Here is a 17,282-nt window from a genome sequence, read left to right as displayed (position 1 = left end):
CTCCATCCCTCCCTCCATCCCTCCATCCTTCTCTCCTCCCTCCCTCCCTCCATCCCTCCATCCCTCCCTCCTTCCCTCCATCCCTCCCCAGCCGCGCTCCTCACCCCCGACCCGTGCGCTCCGAGCGCCCCGTGCCGGGCTCGCCCCCCTCGCTGCCGAGGAAGCCCCGAGAGCCCCCCCCCGCCCCGTGCCCCCCGGAGCTGCAGCTCCCGGCCCTTGGCCTCAGGGCGTGAGGACCCCGCTGCCCCCCAGCAGCAGCAATCCGGGCAGGACACGGGGTGCCGCGGGGCCGTGCTCCCTCCTCGTGCTCCTGCTCCACGCTTTTTGCTTTCTGTGCTCGCCCCCGGGCCCGGCAGCCACTTGTAATTTCGCAGGGTAAACCAAGGCCAAACATTGAACAAAGGCCTGAGTGTGTGTGGGTTCAAAGCCTTAAACTTTAGCACCTACAGCTATAAAACTTTCTCTGTTGATCCTGGCACCGGCAATTCCCATCGCTGCAATACCCTGAAGGGGACCGTACGGCATTTTGCATCCTTACAGCCCGGCCCTGGCTCTTGGCCAGCGAGCCACTTTCCTTTACTCCAGCCGAAATGGGAGCAGAAGGTGGCTTTGGTGACATCGCTCTGGGGGCTGGGCACGTCCCAGCTCACAGCCTGCTGACAGCTCTGCCACACCAGTGGCCCATTAATCCTGCTGGTGGATCAGCCCACCACCTCCTCGCGTAGGAGATGGGCGACAGTTTTCTCTCCTTTTCCAGGCTGGAGGGATGGGGATGGTTGGGTGTTTACCTGCGAGGCTGGTGGGAAAATGGTGCCGTGCTCCCCTGAAGGAAACCCAGGGGAGCGGAGCCCTGCAGCTGCTAACTCTGCCTGTGTAAGGCTCCTGACCCTGGCCAGGCATCCTGGGGACTGCTGGTCCCCGAGCCCAGCAGGGGCATAGCTTTCCCTGGTGCCTGGTGATGGGGTGCATGGAGGAAAGATTTCCAGCCCCTCTGTACACAGGCATCACCCCCTACATCTTCAGCCCCTCGAATCCAAAGCAAGTGGAACCCACCGACCTGCAAACACAGCGGGACGCCGAACCAAACACAACTCTCGGGCAGAACGTCTGGGTCAGGAGACACAGCTCGCTCCCTTTATTCACAGCACAATGGCTCGGTGCATCGCCCCACAGACCTCCTCTTGGAAGCTCACCTCCTGCTCCTCTCAGCCCCGAACCTCCAGCAGCCCTGGAAGGAAAGCCAGCAGCACGGCCGCCTCGCTAACGAGCTGGGCCTTAACGGGGGTCCCCGAGGCAGAAAGACCCCTGCTCAGCCAGCAGGGCACGCTGCACGTTGGGGTTCGTACCGACGGCAGCGGCGCCTCGCCCTCACTGCGGGTAGCGGATGGTGAGCACCTGCTCCAGGCTCTCGCCGCAGGAGCGTGTGCAGCAGGGTTTGACCCAGCGCTGGGCCGACGGCCGGCAGAGCACTTTGGGGGCTGGCAAGTGGAAGCGCTGGGGCAGGGTCCCCAGCATGTCCTTCTTGGCCTCGCCAGCCCCCCAGTTCTTGGCGAGCGGCTGGGGGTCCCCCAGCGGGGTCCCCGTCTCGGGGTCCTTGCTGCTGGTGGCGTCGGTCGCCGGGCTGCCGACGGCCTCCTCCGTGACCTCCTGTGGCTTTGGTGTGACGTGGCACATCCTGCGCCCAAATTCAAGAAGAAGAAGGGCGCATTTGTCCTGCCCTGGGCAGCCCAGCCAGCACCAGGGCATGGCTCAGCGCGGCCCCATCAAACAGCGCGCAGGGAGGGAGCACGGAGGGAGAGGCTCTGGAGCACAGGGACGTGCCTGTGCCAGGCCACCATGGGCGGCAGTGCCCATGGGGTGCAGGGAACGGGGCGGTTTGGTGCACCCCAGGCTGGCCCTGAGCCCAGAAACCTCCGGTACGGCTGGATGGGGCACCCTCCCAGACCAGCCCAAACCCACCTCTGATTCACATCCCTGCGGTTTATCCCCCTTTAGGTCATCCTCACCCCTCCAAATTTGTGCCTTCGCGTGGCAGACAAGCAGGGCTGGGGGCGCGGGGCCCCTCTGCCCCCCGACCTACCTGGGAGGGACCGGCAGGAGGCCGGGCAGCCTCTGTGCTGTGAGCGAGTGCCAGCACTGCACGGCCACGGCGTGCAGCCGCAGGATCCTGCGGTTCGTGCGCTTCAACAGCCTGAGCAGCGACAGCTCCTTCAGCACCTGCGGAGCGGGGCGGGCAGGGTGAGCACCCCGAGCACCGCAGCCCCCGCGCAGCCCCGCCGCGGGGACCCTTACCTTGCGGAGGTGGCTTTTTGGATCCCTGCTGCCCAGCGGGCAGGGCTGGTCCCCCATGTCTCCAGCCTGGGAGAGGGAAAGGCAAGGAGACAGGTTAGGGTTAGGACTGGGGTTAGGGTTAGGACTGGGGTTAGGGTTAGGACTGGGGTTAGGGTTAGGGTGGCATCGAGCTCCTCCCAGCAAGCATCGCCGCAGGCTTGCACTCCCTGGGCTCCTTTGGGGACGTGGGGACATGTCCCCACAAGGCAGAGGTGCGTAATTCGGGTAACCCAGCAGGGGCTCCTCCCAGCCCACGGCGTTGCCCAGGAATGTCCCCACGATGGTGGCTGGGGGGGGCACAGTGCCATGCCGTGGGGCTGTACCTCCTGAGGGGCAGCCAGCTCCTTTTTGGGGGCCTCAGATGGCAGTGTAGGGCCGCAGGGTGAGGCGCTGGGGCAGCGGCAGTGGGGGACAAGGTCTGGGTTGTGCTCAGAGCTCGTGGTGGCAGCGAGGACAAGGGCTGTGACCTCACGCCTCTGTGACACCAGAGCCCCGGTCTCAGCACTCAGCTGTGCAAAGGGGACCAGGGACAGTCCTGTAATGCGGGGCACAGCTTAATGGGGAGTCAGCTCGGGTGACACAGCTCAAGACGTGGCTGGGAATGGGGCTCCCATTCCCTTCCTGGGGTATGGGAAAGCGGCAGGACCCCCCTGCTCCGGCTGGGCCCAGGGAATTGGGCAGGGACAGCCCAGGACACCGGGTGGGGACAGGGGAGCTGCCAACCTGACCGTGGATGTCCTCGAGCAGATCCTGGGGACAGGGCGGGTGCACGGAGCAGCTCCGAAGCGCAGAAGGGACGGGGCACAGGGCCAGGTCTGCAGGTCGAGGGTCATCCCGTTCCTTCTTCCATCACCCCACAAGCCGGCAGCAAGCGAACCTGAGTAGGGCCAAAGCCCAGCAGTCCGGGTACAGCCCTGGGGGGGATTTACCCACATTTACCCATGCCCGACGGCTGGATGTGGGCGGCAGCAGGACACGGCTGCACTGCCACGTGCTTCATTCAGCTGGGCACGTCACGGGGGGAGACCAGGCGAGGCGGCGAGCCCAGCGCACTCGGGGACCTGCTGAGGAGAGCACAACCCCACTGCCACGAGCAGCTTTGGAGGGCTGCCTTGCGTGGGTGTGAGCTATAAAACCTTGTTGTGGCTGAACTGAGACCTCCTTGCGTTTGTGTCCATACGTGAGCACGCGTGCATGCTTCCCACACTTCAATCCCCGATGGCATCTTCCCATTTGAAGCTCTCCCTTCCTCCCCTCCTGCCCAGAGAGGAGGAAAACCAAGCCGTGCAGGGACCAAAAGGCTGGTGAAGAGCAGCGGGGCAGAAACAAGCAGCTGTCCCCACCTTGCACGGTGGGCAGGCAGCTCCTCTCCTCCGCAGTCCTGGCTGTGGGCATCTCTCCCAGCCCCGTGGTGCCCTCAGCACCGTGCTGAGCGTCCCTCAGCTCCTCGGGGCCGGGGCTGTGTGACCACACCGGGGTGACGGGGCAGGCACCCACGGTGAGCCCCGCTCCCCCCCGGCCCGGCCGCCCATCCAACGTCAGCAGCTCCGCGTGCTTCCCCGCCGCCGTCCCCGGCTCTCGGTACCCAGATGACTGTGAGCAGCGCTTCGCCAAGCCGGGGAAGGTGTTTTCACCCAGCCGTGTTAAACCACAACACAGCGACAGAGAAGGTGGCTTAAATGTCACTGCTGGAGGAGGCTGTTTCGGCTGCTCCGCCTCCCACTTTCCCTGCCAGCTGAGCGGGGCCTGGGTGGGTGTCGGGACCCCGAGCTGCCGGGGTGGTTTTGGGAACGAGGCCACACCGGGATGCCCAGCCCTCGTGCAGCACCAGCTCCAGGGGCTGTTTGCAGGAGTCCCCAGGGCCACCCTCTCTCCCCGTGGGTTCCCACATGGCAGCACCAACGGGATCACTGTGCCGAGGGTGCAGCCCACCAGCGTCGCCATCCACCTCCATCCCCAGCCCCCTTCCCACCCTGAGGGCTCAGGTCGGGGGGCCGCGGCCCCGCAGCCCACAGCTGGAGGGTCCCACGTCCCCTCCTGTGGCTGCCTCAGGAGGAGGCGGTGAGAGCAGGAGCGCTGCGCGAGGCAGCCTCCCACGTGGCCCGTGGTGACCTTCCCCGCCGCACGCAGTGCGCCCCGGTGCCGTGGCAGACAGGGCGGCTCGCGCACCCTCTGGCTCCCACTTGGCCCCCCCAGCAGGTAAGGGCTGCACCGGCCCCCGGCCAGGGCGGGTTTGGGGCAGGGAATGGGGAGCGGGGGGCTCCAGGCAGGAGGTAATGGGGTGTCCGAGCTGTTTGGGGGAGCAAAGTGCTTTGGGGGAGAGCCCAGAGCTCGGCAGTGCAGTGCTGGGGTGAGCAGGAGGGTGAGGGAACGTCACCTGGTTTGGGGCTGTGTGGCTTTGCACCCATCTGAGCACCCAGCGTGGCTGTCCCTGCCAAGCTCCTGTCCTCCCCTGGCCCCACAGACAGCAGGGAGGTCGCAGACCCCATCCCATTTTGCCCACCCTTCACGGTGGTATGGCACAGCTCTGCTCCAAGGGCTAACGGGGCTGGTCCCGGGCACCAGGGCAGAGAGATCCCGCTCCCCCCAGCCTCTCCGCAGCCCCTCGCCAGGCCATGCCCTCAGCCTGCAGTGGTGCAGAGCAGCTGCGGAGGGCACAGCACCCACCTGGTGCTGGCTGGGGGCTGCTGCAGGCATGTCCAGCTCGGAGATATCACCCGCTTGGGACCAGTTGTGCTGCATTTCTATTAAGCCAGCTGAGTTCTAAAGCTGATGTTGTGCAGGGAAAAAAAAAGAAAAAAGAAAAAAAAATTTTAAAAAATCATGATTATGGCAGAAAAGAGCATCCCTGAGTGGCCGGGCTGTCACTGACCCTTGCTGCTTGTGTAGCCCCCGTGAAAGTAAAAAGAGCTGGTGCGGTTTCCCTGGCGTGGGAAGCCAGCCAGGGCTGGGAGCCGAGCACAGGGGGAGAACAGTGGGGGCGGTGGGACCTGTGGCTGGCATTCAGAAAGCCAGAGAAATAACTCAGCACCAGCTGAACCTGCTGCTTTTTGGCAGCTCCTGCCCAACTTCAAAGGGGCTCAACCTCGCTCTTGCATCTGTTCTGCCTCCTGGTGCCACTGCCTGACCCACTACGGGTCACATCGGCCCCAAGCCCTAGGAGGGGCTTCCCTTGCCCCCCGTCAGCCCTCCCCAAACCCACCATGGGAGCCCCGAGTTGTCACGGTGAGATGGGGATGGAGCCAGCCCAGCCTGGCCCTGGCCCCTTCCCCCTGAGGTGCCACCCTGTCCCCGCAGCACCTACAGCCCCGCGGGGTGCAGGGACGAGCCAGCCCCGAGGCAGCATCCCCCCCAGGGCCTGATGCTCCTCTGCCACGGGGACCGGTGTCACCAGCATGGGATTATTGCCAGCCTCACAGATGCTGTGCACCCAGCCCCACCACTTCCCACCCCTGTAACCCTGCTCCTGGTGCTCTCCTAGATGCTCCTGCTCTCCGAGCCCCACGGGTGACGCAGTGCCTCCGGGACCTGCCCGCAGCAGTCCCACAAAATGTCCCAAGAAGGGGGGCTGCCGGAGGGTGCCGAAAGCAGGACCGTCCCGGGGGGGCTCAGCCTGCCCCCGAAGAAGCGGGCGATGACAGCGAGGAAGGCGCTGCCGGCCCCGGGCAGCCCCAGGCACTGGGGCTCCACACCAGCTCCAGGTGCCTGGGCGCTGCCGGGGGGGCCCGGGGCTGCCTGCCCCTCGCCCCAGCACCCACCCCGCTGCGTGAGGCCGGTGGCTCCTGCGGGCACCCAGCAGCTGTGGGCACGATGCGCCCTGCCTGGGCACACAAGGGACCCTGGCTCCACCACAGGCACTGCTGATGGGGCCGCAGGGGTCTGCCTGCAGCCCCCGGGCATCGCCACCACCTGCAGAAGGGGCTGGGGCACCCCCCGAGGCTGTCCCGGGGCCAGGAGCTGCCTGCACGCCCCAGCCTGGATGTCCCCCAGCAGGCAGCACGGGGACAGGCAGGACATGGGGGTAGGGGTGGTGGGGGCCCTGCCGGGGCTCTGGTCTGCAGCCAGCCCGGTGGCACCAACTGGGGCTGGGAGCGCAGGGGGCACAGAGCTGGGCGGGGGGCTCCCCCCGGTAACCCCATTGCCCACAGGCAGCGTCCCCAGGGCACGGGTGTATTATGGACTGGCAGTGGGTACGGGCGAGCTGAGCAGGGCAGCTGCCAGCCTGCACGATGCCAGCGTCCCCCCACCCACACCAACCCCCTCGGAGCCCCCCAGCCCCTCACCTCCACCTTCCACCAGCGCTGCCCCTCCGCAGCCCCCTCCCAGGGCGGCTTCCCCACAGGGGACAGGCGAGGAGCCTGCTGACACGGGGACCGTCCCCACGACGCCCACCCCGGCGCCTGCCCACGTTTCCACCTCCCCAGGGCTGACCCCCACAGCACCGTCCCACGCGTTGCTCTACTCCCAGCCGCTCTGCCCCGCGGTCGCGTACCGGCAGTGCCGAGCCCCGGCCGGCACCGGGGGGCTCTGGGCCATGCTGCTGCCCACGGCCAGCACGGCCTTCGTGCTGCCCCACTTCCAGCGGGGCTCCCTGGCGGTGCTGCCCGGTGGCGAGCAGAGGAAGGTGGAGGAGCTGCGGGAGGAGGATTTCCTGCGGTGCGCGGCGGCCGGCACCGAGCTGCGCATCAGCTCGTGCGTGGTGCGGGGCATCCGGAGGAGCTCGCACGCCGGCTTCGCCTCCCTGCGGGTCTGCCTCGGGGAGCAGGACGGGCAGGTGCGTGAGGGGCTGTCCTCGGGAAGGGGATCCCCACACCCCCAAACGCACGGGGGCCGTCACAGTGCAGGCACTGACATGAGCAGCCATCCCCTGCGCTCTCATCACCCAAAGGAGCTGCCTGGGCTTTGCAAATATTTTTCCCCAAAAGCTCTGCGCCTCCAGGAGCTGGCGGTGAGGGCTGCCAGGTGCAGGGAAGCGGGCAAGGACATCAGTCCTGCTCTGCGTGGAGGGAGCGGGGCCGCGGGGAGAGGCAGGCCAGGCTGCATGGTCCCACCTACATGTCCCCACCGGATCACCAGCCCCATCCTTAGGGGACCCTTCCAAGCATCAGCCCCAGAGAGCTGAGAGCGCGCGGGCAGAGCGGGACCAGCCGGCCCCGGCACCCTAACCACGGAATCGGGGGCTTTCCTCAGTGCCAGGCTGGCCCCGGCCCTACAGAGGAGAGGGTCAGAGGCCAGGGAGGGCTAAAACGGGTGAACTCCAGCTCCGCCACCAAGCTGCTGCATGGCCTTGTCACGTCTCCTGATGTGGGAGGGAAAGAAGGAGCTGCGGGGTGTGGTGGGGCTGCCGGGCTTGTGGAGGGCAGCTTGGGAAGGAGGTGGCCAGCCTCCCGGCCTCAGGAGGCTGCCCTTCAGCGGTGGGGCGAGCAGGGGGTGCTGGTGGCGTTGGGGCTGCTCCTGATGCAGGTGCTGGTCGCATTGGGGCTGCTCCCGACGCGGGCCCTCTCCTCGCCCTGCCCAGGTCTCAGTGGAGGTGCTCCAGGAGTTCCCCTTCTTCGCCCGGCACCGGGGCTGGGTGTCCTGCTGCCCTCACAGGACCTGCCAGCTCTACCAGCTCCCGTGCCAGCAGCTGGCCGTCGGGGACATCTGCATGGTGTGGAGCCTGAGGAGGCAGGGACACGACGCCCACGGGGCTCAGCGAGAGCCTCCTGGGGACCGCTAGCCCTGGTGGCCACCGCGTGCCCCCGAGGGGCATGGCCAAGGAGCCGGGCACGGCCGGGCGGTGCAGCCCTGCTCGCCCCGCCGAGCTGGCCCCCGTGCTGCGGGGATGCTCACTTCTCAGCAGCCACATTCCTTCGAGGGTGTTTATGGCTTTGCTGTCTCCCCGCTGTCCCAGACTAAAATCTCCCCTTTTAAGGGAGCCTCGGGAACTCGGTCGCTGGAGTTTCACAGGCTGCTCCCTCGCAATTTATTGCCTTGGGGAAAAAAAAAAAAAAAGAAAAAAAAAACACAAAAAACTTGCCTTGTTTTTCTCTTTGCTCCACGATTTACTGAGCGAGTCAAGCTGCGTCTCATTCCCAGCGCTGCGTGCAAAGAATAAGATCTATTTTCACCACCGAGTGATTCACCTGCCTGGCACTAGCTCACCTTTCACTTAGCAGCTGTCTCCCTGCGCAGCTCCATCCTCGCCTCCCGCCCCGCAGCACCCTGACTCACCTCCTGTTTTCTACAGACCTGTAATAGAAGGGAGAAACCTGACCGGGAGCGGCAGGAGGAACGAGTCACGTTGCGTTTTCTCCTGATGACGGGCACGCTTTGATGCTGGCTTCCCCGGGGACCTTTGGCAGGAGCTGAGCTCTGTGTCCTGGAAAGAAGATGTGTCATTTCCTACCTGGGCTGGCGACCTGGATCTCCAGGGGACACCTCCCAGGGACCTGGGAATTGCAGTTAGGGCGAGTGCTGGTGACACACGACAATGCCATGAGCCTGCACCCGCGGCACAAGCGAGGCAGGATGCTGCTGCGGGTAGGGGCAGACCCTGCGGGTATCTCCCAGGGGCCGGTAAGGCTTGTGGTAGGGAGCCCAGGGAGCAAGTGGAGACTCTCCACCGCCTTCAGTGTCCCCTCCGTCCCCTCCTGCCTTTTGGCCGGGGGCAGGCACGCCTGGCCGGGAGCAAAACTCATTACGTGGGGCTGGCTTGCCTGCGTGCGTATAATGGGAGTAAAATGGGTGCCCCGCTGCGCAGCACGGCGTGTGCTGAGGAGCCGGGATGAGTCAGTCTCCGTGCGGATGATATCAGAGCTTCTCCAGCCCCCTCCCCGCCAGGCGGGACGGAGGGGACGCAGCAGCGGGGTGCCCGTGTGCGGGGTCCCTCGGCGCTGCCGGTGCCGTCACTACTGTGGGGATTTGGGGAGCCGCAGGGAGCTCGCGAGCGCAGAACCGGCCTCAACGCCTCGCAGGGGAAAGCAGTGCCAATCGGCGCAGACATCTCACATAGCAGAGACCTGAGCTAATTCCCTGGCTCTGCCTCTCGCCTCCCCGCCGGCAGGGCCGGGCAGGGCCGAGGGGTCAGCAGCAGGGACCGCTGATGCTGGAGCACGCTGCCCGGACGCGTGCCGGGTGCTCGGAGCTGGGGGCAAGCGAGGGCCGGCGGCTGCCCCGAGAGCCTCCCCCTTCCTGTCACCGTCTTGTGAGCAAAGCTCGTCCCTCGCACCCAGCGGCACCCACGGGAGCTGAAGCCAGCAGCCGTGGGCAAGAGCAGGGGGTGCAGGAACAGGTCCCCAGCTCAAACCCGTTTTCAGCAGCAGGAGGCAATTTGGGGACAGCAAAGGGACAGTAGCCAAAGCAGAGCTGGGACGCAAACAATACCCAGTTATCTCCAGCCATGCAGACAGCGAGATAAACAGGCTGAGAGGGGCCGGCAGGACGTGCCACAGACGCTGGGAACTCCCCGGGAGCTGGAGGAAAGGAGGCAGAGGCCTGGAGCAGCCTGCGTGCGGGGCTGGCGCTGGGCACGGCGGGCACCGAGCCACCCCGCTGGGAGCAGCCCTGCTGGAAGCGGGCAAAACACCCCAAAAGGGGATTTCGGGGGTGCTGCCGGGGGAAGTCAGGGCGAGCTGCGGAAGGAGTCCACGGCCCACAGAGCGAGCTGTCCGAGCTGCGTCAGCTGGCCGTTTGGGGAAGAAAAGCCAAAAAAAAAAAAAAAAAGGGAGCGTGAATCACCAGCGCGCTCCCTGCCCTGCCACAGGGGCTGCTGTCCCCGCCACGCGTGGGGCAGAGCCCCCGGCTCCCCGCCGGCTGCCAGCGGGCTGCAGAGGGGGTGACGCTGCCCAGCCGTGCCCCCCAGCCCACCCCGGGGACCAGCGACCCTACAGGGGCACCAGCACCGCGGAACACGCCCCCCCCCCCCCGGGGGACCTCTCCTCTCCATGCGCACCGCCTGCTGCGCGCCGCCCCTCCTTTTTCCCCTTGTCCCCCCACCCCAGCGTCCCCATCCCCGCTCGGGGGACCCGGGGGGGGTCTCCCCGCTGCTGGTCCCCGCCCGCCGGGGCCGGGCTCGGCGGCGCCGCCCCGCGCAGCGCCCAGCACCGCCCCGCAGCGCGGCATGGGCGAGCGGCGGCCCGCGGCGGCCCCGCGCTGAGGCGGCCCGGCAGCAGCAGCCGAAGCCGCATGTCGGGCTCCGGGGCTCGGAGCCGCAACCGGCGGCTGCCCGGTAAGTCCCGGCCGGTAAACGGCGGGGGGAGGTCGGAGGGGTTGGGTGGGGGAGGACGGGCAACGCGGTACCCCCCCCCCCCCATCCCCGTCTCCTCGTCCCGCGGCACAGCTCGGGGGCGCTCCTTGCAGAGCTCGCCTCGAAGCCCGGCCCTAATAAAACGGGGGCCCCCAGCCCCCGTGCTGGCCCCCTGCACCCCGGCTGCTTTGTGAGGGGCTGCCCGGAAAGCTCCGTGCCCGGCAGGGGGATGCGCTGCGGGGGCACCTGCCCGGAGAGAGCCCGAGCTCGGGCACCTGTTGGGCCGCAGGTTTGGGGCACGGTGGGGTGGGCATCCCCCGGACCTCCCCCCCGAGCACCCGGAGGAGCGGGTGCCCCCTCTCCGGTAAGGTTTAGGGCCAGAGGAGGCCGAGCAGAGCGACAGCAGGTGCGAAGGTGTCGGGGGACGGGGTGCCGTAGCCCTGCCTTGCGTCTGGTCCCTCCTGGGTGCCCCGTCCTCCCGCTTCCGCGGGAATTGAATAAGGGACCGTAAATAGCAGGGTCTTATGACACAGCCTCTGCTGGGGAAGGAGCTCTGGGCGGCAGGGATATTTTTAGTGCTGAGACGCAGGGGATTTGGAGATCGCTCGGAGGAGCGCAGGCGATGAGGCCGCTGCTCAGACAGGGGCTGTAAGGTGCCCTGGCCTCCCCGTCCCGTCACCCCCCTGCTTCTCCTAGCAAAGGGCTCTGCCAAAACCACCGCCTCCCTCGCACTCGCCTGGTGCATTTCCTCTCACCGGGGCTAGGGTTATTTTTTGCTTTGCTGTAACACGAGGTCAGGCGTGCCGGCCGGGAAGGGACCGCGCAGGGAATTCACGCTCAAGCAGCCAGTGTCCGGGCATCCCCTCCCCACCCTGCACACTCCTCAGCGGCGTGCCCAGCTCTCCCCTCCGGCTGCTTCTCCCGAGGCTGAAGGAGCTGAGAGCCCCTGGGACTTCCTTGTGCCATGGTGGTTTTGCTGGGGCAGGGCTGAGAGAGAAACGCTTGTGATCTCTGCGGGGCGTCCCAGAGGATGCTGCGGCAGCCGAGGAGCTGCCTCTTCCCCCGCTCCGACCTCCTCGCAGGGGCAGGGAGCGCGAGGTGCAGCCCGCAAGCCAGCGGCAGCGGGGTGCCCCGGACCGCTCTGGAGGTGCGCGGTCAGGGGGTCGGCTCTGGGAAAGCGCAGGGAGAGGGGCAAAGGAGACTGAGCGAGGCTGCCCCAGCTCTGCAGGGAACGAACCCAAGCTCGGCACAACCTCTCATTTAAACTGCACGCCTCGCCGTCACCCCTTTCCAAAGAAGGTCCTGAAAAACAAAACTCAACTCCCTTGAAATTTCCACGAGGTATCAAAGAGCTACGGTCTGAAGAAAAGGCCGTCCCCATCCCCTCTTGGCCTCGTGCCTCCACTAACAAGCCTTCTCCCACCCCCGAGCACACCCCTCCCATTCACCAGCACAGAGGGGGGTTTGTACTGGGATCCCACGGACAAGGAGAAATGGAAAACGCGTCTCCTCCCCGGGGAAACGCAGCCAGACAAGTGAAACGCGCTCAGCTCCCGGCGTGAACGCCGGCTGAACACCTTTCCGCCGGTGCTCCCTCGAGCTCTGTTCTGCCCTCGCCCCATGCTAGCCACATCCCAGGAGCTGCTCCCCTTCCCTCCCACGGCAGGGAGGATGCGGACAGGGCAGCTGGCAGCGCCTCACTGCCCGGCGAGCCGTGAGAGCCGGAAGGATCCGCAGGCAGCGGGGTGCTCGGTGCCGGCCCAGGCGCGCGGGAGGTTCAGCCACCAGCGAGGAGGGCCTGGCGCTGAATGCAGATAAGCCTCCGGCCCCTTGGCTGAGCTCGCTGTAGTAATAACCATGACAATAGCAATAAAAGGCAGGCCACCAGCAGGTACTGACAAATCCCCCGCGGAGCACAGGGGCCGCATTGTGCGTGTGAACGTGTCCCTCGGTGGGAACATGCCAGCCGGATGAGACAATCCCCGCCACTGACAGCCAGGGAGCGTGACCGGCCGTCACATGGGGAAGGGCAGCGGCAGGGAACGCTGCTCTCCTTTATGTCCCCAGCCAGGGTTGCTGAGTAGCAGCCACACACTAGCAGGGCTGTTTGCTCCCCCCTGTGCCCGGAAAGGCCCGGGAGGAGGGGGAAGGCTCCGTCCCCGACTCTCACCACGGTCACGGGTCAGGCAGAGCCCAGCGGCGCAGCTGCCGTCTCCCGCTGCCGCTGTTACGTACATAATGGCATCTCAGTGCTCGTGCCCGGCGCCCCGGCCGGAGCTCACAAACAAGTTCATAAACAGGTCCTGCTGATTCCTCCCGCAAGAGAAATCCCGGCGTGCCCTCCCTGTGCACCCACAGGAATGCTGCCACCAGCACTGGTTCCGGCTGTCCCCGTCGCACCCTTCCGAGTTGGACAGCGAGAACGTGAACGGCGAGGATCAGCCACGCTCACAGCACCACAGGCAGCACCTGCCAGCGTTTTGGTTTATTTTGCATTTGCACTGCGGGATTTGGAGACTCTCCACCTTACCTTGAAATCAGGGCGCCTTTGGGAAGATGCTGCACTGAGAGAGCTGGTCCATCCCCCCCAGATCTGGGAGCCTGAAATGAGACAAGGCGGGCAGGCGAGGGGTCACGTCCTCCTGCTGATAAAAAGCTGGCACAGTCTGCACTCTGAGCCCAGCCCGATGAGCTCTCCTCAGCCCTGATGAACCGTGGGCTGTTTGCCACAGATTTGGCACAGCTGGGCTGGGGGGCAGAGATTTGCCTGGGAGAGGCAGGACAGGGCTGGCTCCAGCAGCAGCAAAGAACCAGCCATGTGATTAGTGCCCTGGTCACCTCCGTCCCTGTCCCAGTGCAGCCCCTCCTTGTCCCTGGCCGAGCCCTGCTGCAGGTGGCAAGGCAAAATCCTCCCCTGCACTCCGTGCTGGGGGGCAGCAGCACCCGTCAGCTGCTGGTTAAGCAAAGCTTAACCCGGACCGTGCTTTTGCCACCACGGCTCTCGGCCCAGGTTCTGCTCAGCACCGCGAGCCTCTGCGGGTGCCCAGTGCTCAGGTCAGACGTGCCAAAGCAAAGGGCCTTTCAGGCGGCCGGGGCTGCTGCCCCGGCCATCCCAGGAACACGCTGAGCAGTCAAAAGAGGAGCAGGGCCACTTCCAGAAAGAGCTCCTGAGGCAGGAGCCTGGGGTCCAGCTGAAGGATGTCCCAGAGAACGGGGTGCAGAGGGCAGAAGAGCACTGAAAGGGCTCTCGGGATGTGCCGTTTATCTCCGGGACATCTCCCCAGGCCCGCCGCCTCTCTCCCGTTGGGTCCTACACCACCGAATGTTGCTGACAGCCCCCGGCTGCCCTCGCCCCTGCTCCTGCCAGACAGGGTGGGGATGCTGAGCGCTGGCTGCTGCTCGGCTCCCTCCCTAGCCCGGAGGAGTGGAAGGTTTGGGCTGCGCTCAGGCAAAGCAGGGGATGTTTGTTTGGTTCCCTTGGTTACTGCACTGCCTGCTCCAGTAATCACATTTTCCTTGTGCCGGCTGGGCCAAGAGCTGCAGAGAGGAAATGCGGAACAACTGAGGCCGAACACCAGCCTGGGAACAGCCAGGGTCACTAGCCGTGGCCCCTCCGTGGCGTTTGGGTCCTACCTGCTGTGGGTACCCAGCCCCCAAGGGATGCAGCACCAGGCTCGCTTCTGCTTTCCTTCAGCGACTGCCCAAGGGCTCCGTCGTTCCCGTGCGAGCCAGGGACACAAGCACCGGCGCTGAACTGCAGGAGGAATTACAGGAATGAAAATGTTTGTGCAGGCAGAAGCCAAGCTGGCTGTGCAAGCAGGGGATGTGAGCGCGGGAGCCTGCGAGCGTGGGTGCGGCTGTATTTATAGCGACGGTGGCGGCAGGGGTGGCAGCAGGGGTGAGCGTGTGCAGGGCTAACGAGGTTCCTAATCCCTTTTGTTCCTTATGCATTCCTCAGCCCAGAAAGCCTGGAGCACTGACACCAATTCTTGTTGCAGGGAGTTTCCCCTGCATGTTGACATTCACGGGCAACCCCTCTGTTTTGCAGCAAGAAAGATGAATTCCGAACATGTGCAAACCGTGGCTGATCTCACATCAACACCCTTTCCCCCCTCGATAATTTACTTCAGCAGCAGTGAAAGCAGCATGCGGTCTCCCAGCTCCTAGCCGCGCTGAATCTCAGAAGTGAGGTCTGAGGCTCCGGCACAGCAAGTGCTGGTGGTGCTGCCACTCCAGCGTGTCACAGCCGCTCACGGTGACCAGATCACTGTGCAGCGGCAAAGCGGAGCAGAAGGGAATCGCCTAAGCTCCAGCACAGCAGTGCCATGTGAGCTGGGACAGGCAGGAGGGCTCGGACAGCCCCGCCTGGCCTGACCCTCCTTGCCTTCCTCCCCAGCCGACATGGAGCAGGGGCAGCGCAGCCTGGACACGGAGCAGATGCAGCAGCAGCAGCTGAAACTACGGGAGCGGCAGAAGTTCTTTGAGGAGGTTTTCCAGCACGACGTAGATTTCTTCTTCCCCGTGTCTCACCTGCAGATAGAGCATCGGAGACGTAAGTGCTGTGGGCACCGGCACGGGGCTGGGGGTATTTCAGGGAGCTGGCACAGCCGTTAGAGAGGGGTTGGATGTCCTCAGTCCAAAGGCAGCTGGGGACGTGCCTGTCCCGCACGGACACAAGACCACACACACTGCGTGTGGGTGTACGTGTGGGTTACTCACACCACTTAACCAAAGGCACTGAACTTGGGTACCCTGGCTGGCTCCCCACGTAGTTACTGGCTTGAGACAGGCTCCTCCAGACAGCAGTTTGGGACAGGAGCAGGGGATGCAGCGAAACAGCGAGGTTTTGCAGAGGGATGTTTTAAGGAAACAGGATTCTCCCGGGGACCTCTTACCAGCAAGTGGAATTCAGTTTCCCACTGCGAGGCTGGCCTCCCACTTTGGGGTCCTGCCTGGCGTCTGTGGGACAGGCAGACCCCGCCCCACAGGCTGTCAGTGCCCTTTGCCTGGCACTTGCACTCACCTTTTTGCTGGCCTCTCTCTCCGCAGCCCCCTTAGGCAGCATTTCCTCCATGGAGGTGAACGTGGACGTGCTGGAGCAGATGGACATGATGGACCTGTCAGACCAGGACACCGTGGACGTGTTTCTGGGCTGCGGGACAGAGGAGAGCAGCGGTTCTGGGCCCCTGCCAGGTACAGGCAGCCGGAGCACTTTGTGGTCCAGCACGAGAGCTGTTCCTGCCCCCAGCATCCCCACCAGCTCCTTCTTCGGCCCTGGCCGCCCTGCTCTGTCAGCCGCCCATCCCAGCGCTCAGCGTGCCTGCGTACACACGCACACCCCCTGTACAAAGACAGCCCCTTGGTGTCTGGCCAGCTGTGAGGTTGGCCAGACTTTACCCTGGGCTGGTCCCTGCCTCTGTCCACCTCCACGGCCCAGAGGTACAGAGCCCGTAAATATATTTCGCTACAGAAGACGAGAGCTCAGACACTTTCCAGAGTCTGCAGGGCAAATTCTCTTGTCCCAGAGCTCCTCCAGAGCAGCCCGTGTCTTGCCATGATTTTCTAGGGCCCCACCACGCTGCAGAGCTCCCTGGACTAAGCAGGGAGGCTGCAGGAGCCCTCCTCTCCCCAGCCAGTTCCTATAATCCAGCAGCAGAGCTGTGCTGGGGTCCCACAGGCGAAGCCTGGGGTGCCAGCACCCCACGCACACGCGCTGCAGCGAGTCACCGAGGCCAACCCAGACCCCTCCCAGCACATCCTGCCGGCTGCAGCCGGCAGCCCCCCGCAGCGTGGCTCCGAGCCGTGCCTCACGTGAGGCAGAAAAGGCTCCGCTGCCAAAAATGGGGAAGGAATGCAAGGCACGGCCTAGCGCCCAGCCGGGGGGGGTGAGAGGGGGAACGGCAAACGCGTGGCTCCCACTGCACCTGAAAGTGGTGGTGGGGATGGGGCAGTGCCGCCTGCGGAGGAGCAAGGTGCGTTGGTGGGGATACCCGTGAAGTTTGGGAGGCAAGAAGCCTCCAGAAGCCTTTTTCTTCCTTCTCTTACCTCTCTCTGCTCCAGGGGCGGACGCCAGCCAGTGCCCAGAGGGAATCACCCTACCAGCGCCCAGCGCAGCCGAGACCAAGTCACGCATTTCCTCCACGTCGTCCGTCTCCACGGATCCCAACAGCTTGGACACCAGCGAGGAGGGGGCCGAGACCCCCGTGGTGCAGTCGGACGAGGAGGACCTGCAGGAGGACAGTCCTAAAGAGCAGGCGGCCAGAAGCTAGCAGCCGGCTCTGCCCCGCTCCCGGCCTCCTCCGTACGGACCCGCCAGCCCGGAGGAAGGAAGGCTGCTGGCACTCGAAACCCCATCCTGGACTGCTGCCCTGCAGGAGAGGGGAGATGTTTCCCCCCCTCTCCCTCCACAGGTTCTCCTGGCAGCCAAGGGAGAAGGAAAGGGGTGTTGTTAGGCTCCCAAAATTAACTCTTCAGGCTTTGCTGCTAACACTCCCTGCTTCATCCCCCCCCCACCCGAACGCTGAGCATCCCACAGTCCCACACCGTTCCCAGAAAGCCATCCCTTGGGATCCCGGCTCCCCCGGTCCCACTGACAAGGATCCTTTCCGGACAAGCATTTAGCAACAGCAGACACAAAAATAACACTCCTGTCTAACCCAGCAGCGGGTGCGTGTGTTATTGGGAGAAAAGAGCGCTGGGGATGAGGGTTAGGTGGGGGCTGCAG

At 65.2% G+C, this 17,282-nt stretch overlaps 3 protein-coding genes and 1 long non-coding RNA gene across 5 annotated transcripts; 2 read left to right on the top strand and 2 right to left on the bottom strand.

Annotated features, from left to right (window-relative positions):
- Positions 1-111: 111 nt before the first annotated feature.
- On the bottom strand, positions 112-3,285 carry TP53TG5 (TP53 target 5). Its single transcript, XM_080557744.1, has 5 exons — positions 3,271-3,285; positions 3,055-3,174; positions 2,293-2,358; positions 2,081-2,217; positions 112-1,675 (listed from the first exon to the last, which is right to left on the bottom strand). Exons 3-5 carry the CDS (start codon positions 2,347-2,349, stop codon positions 1,369-1,371), a joined length of 501 nt encoding a protein of 166 aa, XP_080413870.1. The 5' UTR covers positions 2,350-2,358; positions 3,055-3,174; positions 3,271-3,285; the 3' UTR covers positions 112-1,368.
- LOC308178718 (uncharacterized protein) lies at positions 3,161-8,692 on the top strand. Its single transcript, XM_080557741.1, has 2 exons — positions 3,161-7,105; positions 7,850-8,692. Exons 1-2 carry the CDS (start codon positions 5,882-5,884, stop codon positions 8,048-8,050), a joined length of 1,425 nt encoding a protein of 474 aa, XP_080413867.1. The 5' UTR covers positions 3,161-5,881; the 3' UTR covers positions 8,051-8,692.
- A 1,687-nt stretch (positions 8,693-10,379) lies between these two features.
- DBNDD2 (dysbindin domain containing 2) lies at positions 10,380-17,217 on the top strand. Of its 2 annotated transcripts, none has more exons than XM_080557742.1 (4): positions 10,380-10,540; positions 14,955-15,110; positions 15,608-15,751; positions 16,619-17,217. In XM_080557742.1, the coding sequence occupies exons 1-4, from the start codon at positions 10,498-10,500 to the stop codon at positions 16,825-16,827; spliced, it is 552 nt and encodes a 183-aa protein (XP_080413868.1). In that variant the 5' UTR covers positions 10,380-10,497; the 3' UTR covers positions 16,828-17,217. The 2 variants fall into 2 exon arrangements, with proteins under 2 accessions (XP_080413868.1, XP_080413869.1); XM_080557743.1 differs by lacking the exon at positions 10,380-10,540 and adding an exon at positions 14,318-14,456.
- Positions 10,553-15,708, bottom strand: LOC308178721. Its single transcript, XR_013939934.1, has 3 exons — positions 15,582-15,708; positions 14,192-14,312; positions 10,553-13,159 (listed from the first exon to the last, which is right to left on the bottom strand). It is a non-coding gene; the product is annotated as an uncharacterized lncRNA (long non-coding RNA).
- Positions 17,218-17,282: the final 65 nt, after the last annotated feature.

This window comes from Anser brachyrhynchus (genome assembly GCF_964034855.1).
Source record: "Anser brachyrhynchus genome assembly, chromosome: 16".
In the NCBI taxonomy this organism is placed as follows: domain Eukaryota; kingdom Metazoa; phylum Chordata; class Aves; order Anseriformes; family Anatidae; genus Anser; species Anser brachyrhynchus.
Note: the sequence above shows the minus strand (reverse complement) of the source record. Positions and strands in the feature narration are given on the sequence as shown.